The sequence below is a fragment of the Hyaena hyaena genome, unplaced genomic scaffold (assembly GCF_003009895.1).
Source record: "Hyaena hyaena isolate Hyena2069 unplaced genomic scaffold, ASM300989v1 scaffold_93, whole genome shotgun sequence".
NCBI lineage: Eukaryota > Metazoa > Chordata > Mammalia > Carnivora > Hyaenidae > Hyaena > Hyaena hyaena.
The window spans coordinates 1,569,393-1,582,814 of NW_024080724.1; the positions used below are offsets into that span (position 1 = coordinate 1,569,393).

Genomic DNA, 13,422 nt, shown 5'->3' on the forward strand with positions numbered 1-13,422 from the left:
AATCTGAAACCTTAAAACGTCAATCCCTACCGTGCTTTAAGAAACTTAATAAGATGCAAGAATACAGTATCCAGAGAAGACCTGAGAAACATACCTTTGGAGCAAATGGAGAAATAAAATAGAGTTCTATGTGAATTATTCACTTATTATATAGAATCCCAATTAATGTAATCTTAGATTTAGACAGGACAGTCCTCCATATCAAAAGCCAGCTGAGGCTTCAGGGCCCATCTTCGTTCTTTGCCTACAGACCTCTTCTCAATTTTTTGCAATACCTTCTCCAAAGTGGATGGTAGAAACTAATTTCAGTGGAATATCTTATTTATCTAAAACAACTCTCACAAGCCCCACAACCCAACTGTCCACATGGCTTCTTTTAACTCAAGAGAGAATAGGAAGTGTTCTTCAGCTTTATGACCCTTTTCTTTCTGGTGAGTGAACTGGAACATGAGATACTTCAGTATTTGTTCAACAGTCCCCTAGGGGTTGCCAGGGTGGCTCAGCTGGTTAAGCATCTGACTTCGACTCAGGTCATGATCTCATGGTTTGTGACCTCGAGCCCCGCATCAGGCTCTGTGCTGACAGTGCTGAGTCTGCTGGGGATTCTCTCTCCCCCTCTCTTTATGCCCCTTTCCCTGTGTTTCAAAATAAATAAACAAACCTTAAAAAAAAAAAAAAAAAAAAACCACTCTCTCCACTTCCAGTCCTGAAGCTTCCATTCCCACCTGTGCTTCAGATATGATCAGGACCAATTACCTAACAAAGCCCTTTATCAAATCTCTAGACATGATCTCTGGACATGGCCAGCACACTGAGTTCTTCTCACCAGGAATTACTGTCTTAACAGAAGTTTATGAACATTAGGGCCACTTAAGGGGCACAGAATTCCCTTTCTTTTCTGACCTTACATCAGAATAATGCTGAATGATCATCTGTTATTAGTAAGCTTCCAGGGCTGTGTCTACAACAGTTAAGTCAAGCTTCTTTAGTCAGCCTATAAAGTAGATTTTAACCAACATGCCTAAGTTTATCCAAATTTCTAACAATGGCCAAATAACCACCTAAACTAGAAGATAGATTTCTTTCCTCAGTATTTTCATCTTACTGCTATTGTTTAAAGTAGATAACCACCCCCATTCCCCAAATGACTAGTTCCTTGAATTGTAGGCACTTTCCAATGTGCTTCTTCCCTAATCTCAAGATTGGTTATAAGCCCAAACTCCACTTTGTTCTCCAGTAATTTGGCCTCTTTAAATTCAAATCAGTCTTTACTAAGATTAAGCCTGATTTCAGGAACTGAACCTGGCACTAACCAAGGCCGAATGAGATGTTCTTCAATACATTAGACAATATTCATGGATAAGCTTAGTGATACAGATAATATGTCTGATCCACATGCTTTCTAAGCAATCTTTGGAGACTGGCTGAAGGGTTACTGAATTCAAAGAGAAAAATTATGCAAGTCATGTCATTTCAAGTTAAAAAAACATAACTTAAAACAAATGTAATTTTTTGCAACTTTGTTTTAAAATCTTCATATGTATGAAAATTTGCTTTTCCCAAGCATTCTACAGTGATTGTTACCTATCCTCCACAAAATGTGTCTTTGTCTCTCTTTAATTTTCTGGTATATAGACTTAGGAAAGATACCTACTACTATAGCCCAAGTTTATGACAATCTCCCCAAATACAAGGAATTACTATAATGTGGGTTATACTGTGGTGTCCATTTACTGTGCTCTGATTTACTGTGCTCTGATGCATCTGACCCAATTGACATGTGATCTCCTGTCATAGCCCTCAAGTAAACAGCTTTCTTTAGCCTTCACAAATGACCAAGGTAAGTTATCAGCTACTTGAAATATGGCTTTTATTATATTCTTAGTTTGATATGTCAGCAACTCATCATTTTTAAAATTTTTTTAATGTTTATTCCTTTTTGAGAGACAGAGAGAGACAGAGCATGAGTGGGGGAGGGGCAGAGAGAGAGGGAGACACAGAATCTGAAGCAGGCTCCAGGCTCTGAGGTGTCAGCACAGAGCCTGATGCAGGGCTTGAAACCATAACCGCTAGACCATGACCTGAGCTGAAGTTGGCCGATTAACTGACTGAGCCATCCAGGCACCCCAAACACTCATCATTTCAGTTATCTCTTACAGGGATGCTGTATACCCTCTCTAGTTGACCTGATCTGGATACATACCTGAGGACGGAGTCATAAGCCTTCTGTTTTGTAGGAGAAGATTCAAGATCATAATCCTACCCTTTTCCTCCATATTTTGTTTTGTAGCTCTACATTTTTTTTGGTGGGTGGGTGGCTTTGGATATCCACTTAAAAAACTACTAGTTCAATGATTGGGAGGTGGCATGACCTGGAACTTCATATCTTTACTTATCCCCTTCCCCAGCACCTCCAGCCCCAACAGAAAAGGCAGATAGGTAACATAAGAGATTAACTCCCTCCACCATGGAGCTCAAGCCACCTCCTTTGGTACTCATCAGAAGACTCTGGTATCTAATATGCCTTAGACTTTTATCCCCAGAAGTTCATTATATTTAGTTTGATTTCTGCCTCATTTGGAATTGCAGTGAGATACTTCTCTCACACACCTCTGGGATTCTGTAAGTTTAGAGTAGACATATTAGGTTTGGTATACGTAAAGCCCAAGGCTTTCAAACATCAATTTCTTCACGAGCCCTATTTGTTCAAATAAAAGTCTTCATCTTATGAACCTAGAAATTTTCTTCTTCTTAATTCTAAGAGGTCTTAATTTTTCCTTTCTGATTTTACCTGTGCTGTAAACTTAAATTCTTGAAGCCCAAATCCTTTGAGTCTATGGAAGTCTCATCTGCTAACTCTGTAGCATAAGCTGCTGAGGTAACCTTACTGTCTCTCATAGAATTAGAATTTTCTTTAGGATTCTATAACAGAATTGGTATTGTTCAATTAAATAAAAGTTTTCCAAAAGAGTTGTTTAGGCCTTATCCAGCTTCAGTTGTATTTCCACTGGATAGTGGTTCTTTATGTTGAAGCTTTAAGTTCTAAATTTCACTTTATATGGTCACTATCCATGGCAAGCCTGAGACAGTACAGTAAAATCATATTTACCTGGAGACCTGATTCCCAGTTCTCCAAGCATTGGCAAGGTTTTGAACTCAAAAAGAAACAAATTTAAGATTGCTGTCCCTTGCAACAGTGAAAACACTAAAGAGTTACTGACCAGAAGCTAGTACCCTGTGAATAGCCTGTTTACAGAAAGAAAGATTGAGTGGTTAATGACCTCCTTAAGACTCAAATCTTTTTTGTGCTAAAGCTGAGAAACGCTGGAAAAGTCATAAAATTGAGAAAGAGATGAGAATACAGTCCCCGATGGCATCATTGGGCCACAATGAAGACAAACTGATAGGCCGGGAGCTGAAGCCTGTAAGGGCAGTGGGTGGGGCATATACTACACACAGAAATATAGAGATGAGCTAAGCCCCACATCTCAATGTTCCATACTACCTACTTCTGCCACCCTCTCCACAGTGCTTTACCAAGGCTAGTGACGCCAAATCCAAGATATTCAGAAACAGTTACAATTTTTTGGTTGCTCCTGTTTAAGAAAGTGTTTGCGGCATGTTCCACAGATATTTAATCACAGGTAAAGGTAAAAAGTTTCTTCTAGAGAGTAACCCCTGACTGTTTACAAACCATCTGCCCAGAGAAACTAAACTCTTTCCACCATCTTGGATGAATAGTTTTACAGACTGTATATATTCCAAGGCTCATACTCTCTTTGACCTCTCACCCCTTTTCCTACTAAGGACTTCTATCTGATGCTGACTGCAACTATATTAGAACAGACTTCAAGTCCTTGTCATTCAGCATGGCCCAAGGTCAGGCTCTTGTCAGTTTCTCTCAGCAAGACAAGGGCATCTTCTCCTGGCTAAGTGTGAGCAAGCTTTTGGGATGATCTTGGCCAGCAGCTGTGGCTTTCACTGTGCCTTCCAGGCTAAGTAGGTATTCTAGGTATGTTCTCATTACCTTTGGGGGTGGGAGTTGTGCCCCCAAGATAACAGAAACTCACCTTATCTTGAAGTTTTGATCCCTTTCACTTCAGTCATCTACTGCTCCTTATCCTCTCTCGATTTAAACTTTTGTTCTTCCTTCTTTAGTTTTTGCTCTATTCACTGAGATAAGTTCCTTTGGAAGGCTTGCTGGGCATGTCTCTGGTTTACCAGTAGGTTATAACCTGCTTTAGTTTGAGCTGGGCTGCCCCTCAAAAAATGACAGCCTTGTAGGCCCTGGGTGGCTCAGCTGTTTGAGCATCTGATCCTTGATTTAACTTCAGTCATGATTCCAAGGTAGTGGGATGGAGCCCCGAATCAGGCTTTGTGCTAGGTGTGGAACCTCAGCTGGAGGATTCTCTCTCTCCCTCTCTCTCTGCCCATCTTCCTGCTCTCTCTCTCTAAAACAAAACAAAACAAAAACAGCCTTTTCCTAAATATCTGCTATGTGTCTTACATTGTACTGGCAGCTGCTTTTTATAGTTTGTCTCACTTTATTCCAACAACCCTATGCGATGGGTAGAAATAGTCACATTTTATTTATTTTATTTTTTTAAGGTTTATTCATTTTTCAGAGATGGAGACAGAGCATGAGCAGGGGAGGGGCAGAGAGAGAGAGGAAAACACATAATCTGAGGCAGGCTCCAGGCTCTGAGCTGTCAGCACAGAGCCCAACACAGGGCTTGAACTCATGAACCACGAGATCATGACATGAGCCAATGTCAGACGTCCAACTGAGCCACCCAGACACCACAAAATGGTCACATTTTATAGAAGAGTGGGGCCCTGAAAGGATGATTTGTGTGCTGAAAGTAATGCAGCTAAGAAATGGCAAGGCAAACATGGAACTCCAAAGCCCAAACTTTTTTTTTTAATGTTTATTTTGAGAGAGAGAGTGAGGAAGGGGCAGAGACAGGGAGAGAGAGAATCCCACACAGCAACTATGCCATCAGTCCACAGCCCAACGTGGGGCTCTAGCTCACAAACTGTGAGATGATGACCCAAGTTGAAACCAAGTGTTAGATGCTTAATGGACTGAGCCACACAGGTGGCCCAGCCCAAACTCCTTCTTTCACTCTCTAGGGTCTGATGGCAGTTGCTCTATTCAAGTTTCAGCACAGCACCATCATACACATCAATGTGTCCGTTTTGATTTTACCACAGAGCAATTCTTTCTCCTATTCAGATGCTCACTGAAGTTAAATTTAAAAACTGTTTCAAAGTGTTCACTACATATTATTTTATTGGTGAAAAATGAGAAAAGAAGCTGGATTCCAATTAGATATCAGGGCTATACTCTCAAGGCCTCAGTTTACCTTCTCACTGCGGCTTCTGCTGGCATTGCTCTATAGATTGCATCACTACCGTTAAGTCTGAGCATGCATCACTGCTGTTTGATTTACTCACTTCCTTAGAAATCCAAGTTGTTCATTTTTAGCCCAGAAATATCCAGAATTTTAAAAAGGGCAGTTCATTTTGCCTGGGCTGACAGGTGCTTTATTGTCTTCTATAATTAATTACCACAGTTAAGGAAAAATTCCTGAACGTCCCAAACTATAAAAACATATCTCTGTAAGTGGCGAAACTGCCGTCACTACCTATGAAATCACAGAAACTGTTATACTGATACAATTTAGAGCTTTAAGCCTTTTTTAAAGTCTAAGGTATTACAGTACTAAACAACTTGAAGCGCAGTGTGCTTTCCAGTGGGTAGGAGAATGACACTTAACAAAAATACAGATTAACAGTAAAAACTTTTTATAAAAGCATGAATAATTAGTACAACTGGGCATTTTTTTTTTTATCACTCACATTTTATGTTCTAGGACGTCATTCACAAAATGCCATATTCGTAACAAAGGCTGCTGTGCCTCCAGCACAACTCAGAGTGTTGGCTGGTGCTCATCCACTAGGTCGCTGAGGCATGGCACCGATTCTTGGCTGAGCGCCTGTGGTCCTGTCTGGCTCAAAGAACGAGCCCCCCAGCTCGCTCTGCAGCTTTAGATAAGGTACTAAATACAGACAGATAATCTGGCTTATGTGGGAAAGGAGCCGTTTCTCTCTCTACCCATACTGCAGAGAGTGGAGAATGTCGACAAACTCTCTGGGGTTCAACAGTCATTGTGACAAGATTTGGAATTTTACTAGAAACCCAAAGTGCCAGAGGCTCTGGATCCTGGGTGGCCTCCTGGAAGGGAGATCTGCTAAGTTCCCACCAAATGACGACTCTTTCATGAGGTGGCCTAGCCTCTGCTCTCCTCCTGAGTTCCTTCTTGAGCCACTCTCTCCTTATTGAATTTCTTTCAGTTTCCTGAAAAAGCCCTGTTTTTCTTTCCATCTCAGGGCTTCGGTATGAGCTGCCTCCTGTGCCTAACTTACTCCAGCTCACCTGTCAGGTTTTAGTGTGGCAGCCACCTCCTCTGAGAAATTCTTGACTCATCATACTAAGTTGAGCCCTCCTGTTTACACATTTCCTCAGCACCCTGGCACATCTCCAACACAATGGCAGGCTTATCATTATTTGTTCCATGTTTATTTTCTCTGTCAGACAGGAAGTCCCATAAGGGCAAGGACCATGTTTGTCTTGTTTACTGTTATCCCAACGCCCAGGTCAGCATCTGGCTCATAGAAGCATTTTATAAATACTAGCCAAACACAGCAGTTAAGAAGAACACTATTAATAAGAGCAACATTCTAGAATAGCCAAGAGATGTTGCTGTCCTCCTCCAAGGACTGAATGGCAATGCTTGGATTCCAGTACCCTTGGTCTAGAGGTCCACCAGCTTGGGCTCTTTGCCTCCCTAGGACACATCTCCCAGTTTTTTTCCCTCACAAGTTGCCTAGGAACACTATGCAACTCGTTCATCATTTGTGAGCATAACTTTATGTTCTCTTTAACTTTCAAAACTCAATCCACATTTTGTTGTTGGAAAGATCCCCAAGATTAAGAACAAAAGAGTCAAAGCATCCTTCTGCCTGCATCAAAATGTAATCCAACAGCCTTGTGAAGTGGATTAGAGCATATAGAAGATTAGAACCTCCATGAAAGTAAAATCTCAGAGCTGCTATTTGGTGGCCCCAGAAGCTCATGTTGCCCATTCTGATATTCAGATGGAAATACCTGCAAGTGGTTATCTCTGAGTCCTGCAAGAATATATGGTATCCACTGTATATATGTATAAATGGGTGATTTTTCTTTCATAGCTTTACTTTTTCTATAAATGTTGATTTAGTTTTGAGAGAGAGAGAGAGAGTGCGTGCTCAAGTGAGGAAGGGACAGAGAGAGAGGGAGACAGATAATCCAAAGCAGGCTCTGCATGGAGAGAGCTTGAACCCGTGAGCTTTGAGATCATGACCTGAGCCGAAGTCATATGCTTAACCGAACAAGCCATCCAGGGGCCCCTCACAGCTTTATTTTTTAATCTTTCTTTTATATAATTTTTTATATGATTAGGGGAGGAAGTCTTTTAAAAAAATAAGGAAATACACTGCTCTTGGGTTTCTTCTTCGGTTATGCAACAGGCCATATAGAGAGATATATACTACTGACAGAATCTTTCTTATGCTAACTTTTTTGTGCTGCATTTGAGAATGCCTGTCCTTGCCTGTAATAGTATCAGCTCTGGGTGTGCTATCCGTGTTTCTGCTTTTCACCTTGGTGAAAGTCAGAAAAAGGGGAAAACAACCATGGTATAACTATTTAAAATGGTCTAAAAATAACCATGCTGTAAGTGTTTAAAACTGTTTACCAGTAGGCTATTAAAAATATTTAGATGTTATAAAAAAGTTTTGAAAAATATTAATAGACATCAATAAGACTGGCAGTTTTTGGCATCCTAGACATAATGCTTTTACACTAAGCAATTCTCATCCTTAATAATTCACAGTGATTGCACCTAAGAAGTCCTACTCAAAATTGAGAAACACAGCACACAGATAAGGAAAGTATATTCTATTTCTGCTTCATGTTCGACCCTCAGTTCCTGAACAGAAAATAATCATGCAACAAGATAAATTTGAGCAACCAGAAAATAAAAAGTCAGTTGTTTCAGCTCCTGAAATTTAGTAGGAAACTCTTCATTTTAGGTAAAGTTTTAGCATCAAAGAGATATTCTCTCATCTACAATCCTAGCAAGAAAAACTTCGGGGCTTTGCAGAGATGTGGATAGCAAAGATGAAAATTTCTCCCAAAAGCTATAAGTTAAGCTACACAAATACAAGTAAATATTATGGAGTATAAAACAAAGTAACTGGAAACAACAATACATTAAGAAGATTCTGGGGAGTTAATTTTTAAAACTTCACTCCAAAGACAACTTTTTTTAAATCAAAACTTTATAGTGAGTTATATGTGTATCCTGACAAAAAAATGGCTCTAAGTTCACTGCGATGTGCTGTAAGTTCATGACTGTCTATGGATTTAAAAAATAAAAGAACCCTATCCACCCCTGAGAAGGGGCTTGAGGCCCTGAACCTCTAAATTGATCAGCCTGGTTAAATACCAAAAGTGCCCTAAAGATGAGGGAATTCTGGGGCGCCTGGGTGGCTTAGTCGGTTAAGCGTCCGACTTTCGCTTAGGTCATGATCTCGCGCTTCGTGGGTTCGGGCCCCGCGTCGGGCTCTGTGCTGACTGCCAGCTCAGAGCCTGGAGCCTGTTTCAGTCTGTGACTCCCTCTCTCTCTGACCCTCCCCTGCTCATGCTGTCTCTCTCTCTCCTAGAAATAAATAAAAACATTAAAAAAAAAAAAAAAAAGATGAGGGAATTCTGAGCAGGCACATCTATGCTGCTGAACCACAACCAGTGAGAAAACTCTCCCTAGAAAGGAGTAAAAATGGAATGAACTGAACAGCAACCAATAGGAGTTCCCATTACAAGAATAAACCCTACATTTCACATAAGTCAGGGTAACATTCTTATAGTCTGTAAACATTCTTGACTTTGGAAGGAAGGAAACAGCCTATTTCCAGGGTTTGCTATTTCTACTTGTTTTCCTACTTCCCACTGAATATTCTGACATGTGACATGGCTCTAAGGTGTTGTTAGCATGTAAGTCAGTGACTGGTACCAGCAGGTGCACAGTAAATGTGGGGTATGAATAAATAGGTTGGATGGATGAATGAATGACTCTTGCCTGTAAAGTGACTGGGACTTGAATGCATGTCAGTGCCTGGGAGGAAAAAGTGGTTACAAAAATATATGGTATCATCAGGCCAGGGGCTTAGAAAAAGAATGTGGCCTGTACATTACCCAACGAGGTCAGGGGCCAAAATATATATATTCAATTAAATAAATGAAAGCCTTCTATCAAATGAAAATCATATGCATATTTAATTCTAGAAGCACTGAGTAGTGGTTAATGCTACCATTTAGAAGAGTTACAGAAAAAAATAGAATAGTTACATTATTGAATACATTCTATGTAAATGCAAACATTAAGAAACCTGAAGGTTAGTTACTTTGGTTTAAGAATCTAGTTGTCTGTAACGCTGGCTGAACTAAGATTTCTAATAAAATATTCTGGTCCATCATTTTATTATAATAACAAACTCTCCAGCAGAAACAGGTATAGAAATTGATGTTAGTTCACTTGTCAATTTTTTCCTCCAAAGAAGTTTGTAAAAATTTTAAATCACAACCCTGTATTAATTTTAAAATTAAAATAAGGTAATGTATAAATAATTAGTCAAAATAACTAAAATTTGTTCAGCTGAATGTCTCTAAAAATGCTCAGGAACCGGCATGTAAAATTTTGAGGCTAATACAGTTTTATTACCAGTAAGTTCAAGTTATTAAAATGGCAAAGTTATCAGTATCTATTGGTAACAGTTCAATACAAACTGGTATATATATTACCACATATTAAATGCACTTAAAAATAATTTAAAATGAAATATGTAAAAACAGCAATCACAACACACACAGAGCCCTCGATCTTGACATAACTCTGTAAGTAAGAACCGATACATGTTAATCTCAGAGATAAATATTAATGAAGCAATATTATGTCAAGTACGTCATGCTCCCTGGATAAAAGGTGATGTGACTAATAACTCAAAATCTGAAAGGAGGGCAGGGAGCAGGCATCAGAAGGGAGGAGTAAGGAGAAACGTACCGTGCAAATATGAGGCCAGTGTTCAAACTGTTGTAAAATTCCTTGATTAAGTTCTTCTTTATATAACTCTTTGTAAAAATGTGGAAGCTTAGATATCCAAATGCCATTGTTATGCTTGTTTAGTATTTCCTTTATGCGGTTTTGAACCTCATCCATTTTATAAGTGTAAGAGGCAGGAGGCGTGACATTTGGTTTTTCAACAGTCTGATTTAAATTATCTTTAAATTAAAAAAATGATAGAATTAACCAAAAGGCTTAACATTTTAGCTTATCCCCATTATCTAGTATCTGTGTCATTAGGCTTTGTTACACTTCAGGCTTATGGGGGCCACGGGACTTAGAAGTGAGCAGGATAAGACCAAGCTGGACTGTGACAAGGGTGCTTCCTAATTTAAACATCAGGGTGATCTTGCTTCATAGAGAATAAAAAAATTTAGTACTTAACCAATCACTCTAGGTGCAACTAAGAAAGGTTAAACTTTAGACGATACTTCATTTAAACCTATATTCATTTAATATACTTCATTTAATATACTTCATTTAAACCTATATTCCAAAAGCATTAGGATAGTGCCTTAATAGTAAGATCAAAGAACATTTTATAAAATTTTTTTTTAAATGTCCAGGTTTTAAAATATGATTTTCTGCTTTATTAATGAGAAAAATAATTTAGCAATAGACAGAAGTTCAAAAATTGATCCACCTACAATAATCATCCTAGTCGCAGTTTATAAACTAAATAAAAGTCTGGTGCCCACAGATAACTATTTGTGCTTTGTTTTTATTTCCTCAATCTGATTCATTAATCCTTTAGAAGTGAATATTTATAAAGTTCTGACTATCTCTTCACTCACTTTTACTTTTAGTTAAAACCTAGAATACCTGAGCTAACATCCTAAGACGCTTATAAAAAAAATCTTAGTGTCCACTATAGCTGACAGTTCTGGTATGTTAAAAGGAATGAAATGCATTCCAAACCTCTTTTGAATTTCACTGGGATACAGATGAGGGCGTATAAAAGATTACCATCTACAAGCAAAACATGTTCATCTTTTAATCAGACAGTATTTCTGCTGGGATTCAGCAAATTTTCTTCTATTTTAAACTGGCAGGTAGATGGGGCGCCTGGGTGGCTCAGTCGGTTAAGCATCCGACTTCAGCTCAGGTCATGATCTCACAGTTCGTGGGTTTGAGCCCCGCACTGGGCTCTGTGCTAATAGCTAGCTCAGAGCCTGGAGCCTGCTTCGGATTCTGTGTCTCCCTCTCTCTGACCCTCCGCTGCTCACTCTGTCTCTGTCTCTCTCTCAGAAATAAATAAAACATTAAAAAAATAAATAAATAAACTAGCAGGTCGAGAGATACACAGACTGGTCTGGGGCCACTGGCCTCTGAGGATGCCAAGAAGCCAAAAGATGAGCAGCAGTTCCTTGAGGAGGGCTGAGTGCTGCCTCTGCTGTCACCCAGCACAGGGCACTAAACTCAATTTGGCTCAGCAAACAAAAGGGCACACAATGTCCATATAAAGGCATTACTAATTTATTTAGGTTCCTCCCAAATAATGATGTAAAAGGATCAGGATTATGGAAAAGATGACCTTCTGAGAACTGGCCAGACCCCACCCCCCTTAAAGAGAGAGTGTCAGTAAATGATGCACAGTTGGAGTCTGCAAATGCATCTGTTCTGGGGGGCCATGGGGAGTGCCCTAAGCTTGTGAATCTTCTGTTAAACAAATCAAAGAAGAAGTCTGTTTTATATCAGGTAGGAGAGGCTGTGTGCAAGTGTGTACGCATCAGCTGCCTGGAGAACGGCAATCGTCCTTAAACAAGTCCTCAGGGTTCTGCAGAAAAAAGTTTATTCTAATTTAAAAGGATTTACAACCTCTAAGGGAATAGCCATGTTTCAGAAAATACATGTGTAAAAGTTATTGACAGAAAAGAAAATCATTTGATTCAAGTAATTTCCATAAGAAATACCGGAGATGTGTTCTTATGGAGAAAATAATTTGACTCAATCAGAATCACACTTGAAACAGCAAATCATTTAAAATCATACTTCAATGTCATGCAGTGTAAATACTGACCCTTAAACAGTATCCCTCAGGTGCATCTATGAGCAGGGAATTTATACTTTGGTTGGAGGAGACCAGATGCCGTGTGTGCATTTTTATTTTTATTTTTTAAATGTTTTATTTATTTATTTTGGAGAGAGCATGAGCAGAGGCAGGGCAGAGAAAAGAAGACAGAGGATCTGAAATGGCCTCTGCACTGACAGCAGCGAGCCTGATGCAGGGCTTGAACCCAGGAACCAAACTGTGAGATCATGCCCTGAGCCGAAGTCCATAGTTCAACTGACTGAGCCACCCAGGTGCCCCAACAAGTGTGTGCATTTTTTTTTTAATGTGTTTATTTCTGAGAGAGAGAGAGAGAGAGAGAGAGAGAGAGAGAGTGTGAGCAGGGGAGGGTCAGAGAGAGAGGGAGACACAGAATCCGAAACAGGCTCCAGGCTCTGACCTGGCTGTCAGCACAGAGCCTGACGCAGGGCTCGAACCCACGAACCGTGAGATCATGACCGGAACCGAAGTCGGACCTCAACCGACTGAGCCACCCAAGCGCCCCCAAGTGTGTGCATTTTTGATCTTCAGTTCCTTTGATTTTATGTTTCTTATTGTTTTCTTAACAGCTCTTTTGGATCTTATAACCTGAGGTCATTTATATTCATACTTAGATGCTTAGTGGTCACTGCATACAATTAGGATCCCAGCTTTTAAAACTGGTGGAGTATCTGAAACTATTTTGTGAGCTGAAATCTCATATTTATGTGCTTTAAATCTTACCCTCTGAAGAATGGGAGGGTGAAAAGGCACACAAGTATCTCCAGGTGACACGGAAGTGAAACAGAATTTGTCTAATGTGTGGAAGGCCTTATGTCAGAATAATGATATCCGTGGAGGTATTATTTTCTCTTTATATCACTTCATTTCATAATTTAAAGGAATGAGGAAAGAGGGGAAGAGAGATAATAGGATAGGGTAAGAGAAAATGTGAATAGCCACCATCAGATATTTTTCTTGGGGTTCTAAGGCTCCAGAAGCCAAAATGTATCATAAAGATAATGTTGAGAAAACATACCATTTATTTCCTTAGCACAGGTTCTTGAAAGATGCATCTGAAAAGGTGGTGAAAGGGACGCCTTGGGGCTAAACCTAAGGTGTTAAAAAAAAAGTAAATTAAAATTCAAATAGCAAAGTCTATGCCAAGTT

General features: G+C 39.6%; 1 protein-coding gene across 1 annotated transcript in view; it reads right to left on the reverse strand.

Moving 5' to 3' along the window:
- Window positions 1-13,422, reverse strand: part of TDRD7 (tudor domain containing 7) — a 99,300-nt gene that overhangs the window by 31,082 nt on the left and 54,796 nt on the right. The window contains exons 5-6 of the mRNA XM_039234834.1: window positions 13,292-13,365; window positions 10,164-10,381 (exon numbers count right to left, since the gene is read on the reverse strand). Coding sequence (XP_039090765.1) covers window positions 10,164-10,381; window positions 13,292-13,365 — 292 coding nt within the window. The remainder of the gene's footprint in view (window positions 1-10,163; window positions 10,382-13,291; window positions 13,366-13,422) is intronic.